Source organism: Coffea arabica, chromosome 1e (assembly GCF_036785885.1).
Source record: "Coffea arabica cultivar ET-39 chromosome 1e, Coffea Arabica ET-39 HiFi, whole genome shotgun sequence".
Lineage (NCBI taxonomy): Eukaryota > Viridiplantae > Streptophyta > Magnoliopsida > Gentianales > Rubiaceae > Coffea > Coffea arabica.
The window spans coordinates 47,723,439-47,727,292 of record NC_092311.1 but is presented as its reverse complement, the minus strand read 5'-3'; the positions used below and the strand labels follow the sequence as shown (position 1 = coordinate 47,727,292).

General features: G+C 39.7%; 1 protein-coding gene across 1 annotated transcript; it reads left to right on the top strand.

Annotated features, from left to right (window-relative positions):
* The first annotated feature begins 767 nt into the window (after nt 1-767).
* Nucleotides 768-2,587, top strand: LOC113708744 (dof zinc finger protein DOF3.6-like). Its single transcript, XM_027231339.2, has 2 exons — nt 768-1,058; nt 1,286-2,587. Exons 1-2 carry the CDS (start codon nt 1,008-1,010, stop codon nt 2,216-2,218), a joined length of 984 nt encoding a protein of 327 aa, XP_027087140.1. The 5' UTR covers nt 768-1,007; the 3' UTR covers nt 2,219-2,587.
* Nucleotides 2,588-3,854: the final 1,267 nt, after the last annotated feature.

The following is a 3,854-nucleotide window of genomic DNA, read 5'->3' as shown; positions in this document are numbered from 1 at the left end:
TATCCATTCAACTTCTAAATTGCTGTTTATTCATACAACACTTGAATGGCTAGTAATTTAGTAGATGAAACTTGGATCAGTGATATTATGAAGTTGGCGTAAATGCAAAATTCTGCAATTAATATTTCTCTATGATGATCAGAAGGGAATTCAAGAGTATACAATAAAATCTGCTGCAGTACAAGGAAGTTGAAAGGAAGTAAAATTCACATTAACAAAATATTAATAAAAATAAAAGTAGTAAAGACTTTCAATTTCTATATAAACCCCAACAAGTTACAAATTTTGGTCGTCCAAGAAAAAGCATCATAAGCTACAAGCAAGTACATTATGAGAACAGAAAAATGATACGAAAAGAAAAAAGTAGAATTACTAAAAAAGAAGCAGCTGTACTGCAGCTGATTAAGTAGTTGTATATGCATCACGAGGCCAAAATTGATAAGAAATCAATCATAAAGTACAGTGAATGATTGTTAATGAACAAAAATGATGTACATGTTTCAAAGCCCCATATGGAATTTTAGATTTGCGCAGGTCGATCCCACCACAATGGCCAGAAAGACAGCGATACCTATACATCCCTCTATAGTTGTGTATATGCATGAAGGTTGAGACTTGAGAGGATTGAAGAGTCACACCCTCCCTTTTTCAAGAGCACTAACATACCATTGCCGGGAGAAGGGAGATGGGAGCAGCGTCACATAACAAGCTTAAAGGCTAAGGAACTTCGCCACCCACTCAAAACCCTAGAAATAATACTATAATAAATACAAAAAGAGAGATGGAGAGAATGAGAGTAGTAAATTAAGCTAAAGCTACCTTCCCTTCTCCCTCTATCTTTAATTCCTTCATCTCTTCTTTTCCTTTTTCCCCTCCTTTCTCTTTGTTGGGCTCTGGTATTCTCTCCCTCTGATAGTGTGTGGGTTAGTGTGATTCTCCACCATATATTTCCAAAAAAAACCGACCAACCTTTATAAAAAGATAAAAGATCATCCATCAAAGAAACTATGGTTTTCTCATCTTTTCCAGTCTATTTAGATCATCCCAATTTGCACCAGGTATGGTTAATTTTCTGCAAAAGTTCATCCATTCCAATTCTCCCTCTCCCTTGTACATCTTGTTCATCAAAAAGCAATATTAAAAAGAGATTATATTCATATTCCTAATTCCTTTGCTCCAAACTTTTATTGAATATACTGGATGTACATGTGTGTGTAATTATATGCATGATCAGTCCCTTCACCTTTATTTTCTTAGCTTATCTTTTCTCTGTTGGTGTTTTTAGTTCCAGCAACCAGAGCATCAACAAGGAAGTGGTGTGGAAAATAGCCAACTTCCACCACCGCCCCCACCTCTTCCGGTGGGTGGTGGTGGTAGCTCGATCAGACCCGGATCGATGGTTGATCGAGCCCGGTTAGCTAAGCTACCGCTTCCAGAGGCAGGACTCAAGTGCCCTCGTTGCGAGTCGTCAAATACTAAGTTTTGCTACTTCAACAACTACAGCCTCTCTCAACCAAGACACTTTTGTAAGACGTGTCGCCGCTACTGGACCAGAGGAGGGGCCCTAAGAAACGTTCCAGTTGGAGGAGGCTGCCGGAGAAATAAGAAAACCAAAAGCAGCAGCTCAAAATCTTCCACAACAGCTGAAAGGCAGATGCCTGGGTCTAACTCAACTAGTACTCCAAGTCCCTCCAGCTGCAGTGCAGATATGGCTGGCCAATTTCCCCAACAAGCAAATCAGTTACCTCTTATGGCTGCTTTAACAGGCCTTAATCACTATGGGGGTGGTCATATTGGTCCGGGTATCGGTGGATTTCAAGCGCAGATGATGCCTCCAACTGGTAATGGACTTGCAAACATGGGTTTTAACTTAGGAGGGAATGGGAACGATCTATCTGCTGCTGGTGGAGGAGCTGATCACTGGAGATTGCCTTCTATTGGGGGGTTTGAGGTGACGACAAGTTTGTTTCCATTTCAAAGTGAAGGAGTTGAAGCATCATCTAATTCCATGTTAGGAGATCATCAGCAGCTTGGTTCTTTGGCAACAAGCTCATCGGGGGTTGCTAGTCAGGTGCCATCCGTGAAAACTGAAGAAAATCCTGGACTCAATTTGACAAAGCAGTTTTTAGTTAATTCTGAGAATAATCAATACTGGGGTGGAAGTCCTTGGACGGGATTCTCTGGTCTCAACTCCTCTTCTACCAGCCATCTTCTATGACTGAACCAGCTCGAGTTTCAACTTCCATTCTCACAGCAACGATTGATGTCTTTGCTGAAGTATAACTATCTCAACTCTCAAGCTCTCCTTCATAAAGATTGTTACAACCTCTAAGTACACGCAACTGAGTGTTTAGAAAGTGAGGTTACAAGAAGGCCTGCTACCTCATCATGCTTCAGTTATGAAGAAAAAGACATGCATGGTACGGTCTGTCTTGGTCTTAAGTCTTACTTATATATATCCTATTCTTCGCTCGATAAGGGTATTTCTTGTGTGTTTTTGGGCTTTTCAGCTATAGCTAGCTGTTTTTGTGTGTCTGAAGATGTATGAGTTCTGTGTCTGACATATAAAACAAGCAGATTGTTGTCATGGATCGGAACTTCTCTACATATGTTAGTATATCAATATATACTTACATATCTCAAACCCTAACCACATCTGCATCTCTAACTTTCTCAGCATAGATCGACCAGTATCCAGTTCTAGTATCAAACTGCATTTCATTACAAGCCACCAGGATTACTACATTTGTTAGTGAGCAGTTTAGGAGAGTTTGTGTCATGACTGAAAGTCTCAAGAGCCTATACACTGGAGACAATGTAAATTCTTTAAGATTCTTATGTTCCAAAACCTTTGGACAGAGAGAATGATCTTGATTCTTGATGCTAGGGCTGGAGAAAGGCCGTCCTGAATCATCTATAGTACTTGGATTCTTCGGGGGTGCAATGCATTCAAACTAATCCCTCCCTCGAACCTCGGCCGAGAGATTCCGTTACGTGCAATATGAGGTTGGTAGGTTCAGTGTTTGCAGAACCAATCTAGCTAGGAGATAGAAGCTTTTCTTACTGTCAGGCATAATTTTCCAATAATGGTCGATCGTAATAATATGTATGGCTGCAGTACTGAGCAATGAGTACTGATTTGTCGGTTGTGCGGGGTAGAATTGATGAGACAGGAAAGAAACAGTAATAAAACGCCAAACTTCCACTCAAAACCATGCAATTATCACCGAACTTTGGAATAAGAAGATATTTGTGCCCCTTGGAAACAAGAAAGAAGAAGAAACACGTTGAACTTTTGACTCCTAGGTCAAAACAATTATCGTTGTTAGACTTCTTCAATCTTCACTGTCCTGCTCTGTTGTAATAGTACGGACTTTGTCTTTGTTCAGCTTGTAATGAGTTTCCTACTTTGCTGTAGGGATATAAGGGTAGGGCCGCCATAGTGTTTTTATGTTGAAATTTGTGGAGCTATGCAGCTTTTACGTTGGTCCCAATTCCCAATTCAGCATTTAGAATATTGAATCGATAACACGTATAGAACATATCTTCCACACTAATAATTACGTGAATAAATATTGTAATAGGGCTGAGGTTTCGGGGTTGGCAGACTAAAATGGAAAGGGAATCAAGAAGATTTACTTTTACAAGGACCAATGTAACCTCTCGAGAACGAATAAAGCAATGGTATGAAAATGAAACTCTCTCTTGGGTAAATTGGATTGTTGTAAGAAAGCAACTTCCTTCTCTATCTGCGTTTGTTATCGTTGAACGGCTCATAAAAAAGGAAAGCCAAGAAAGAACAAAAAGAATTAGTAAGTTGTTTTTGTTGGACCTTATATTGAAGGTATTTTGTA

Coding starts and splice junctions, on each gene's coding strand:
- LOC113708744 (XM_027231339.2), top strand. CDS start 1,008: ATGGTTTTCTCATCTTTTCCAGTCTATTTAGATCATCCCAATTTGCAC. Junction 1,059..1,285: donor ATCATCCCAATTTGCACCAG/GTATGGTTAATT, acceptor TGGTGTTTTTAG/TTCCAGCAACCAGAGCATCA.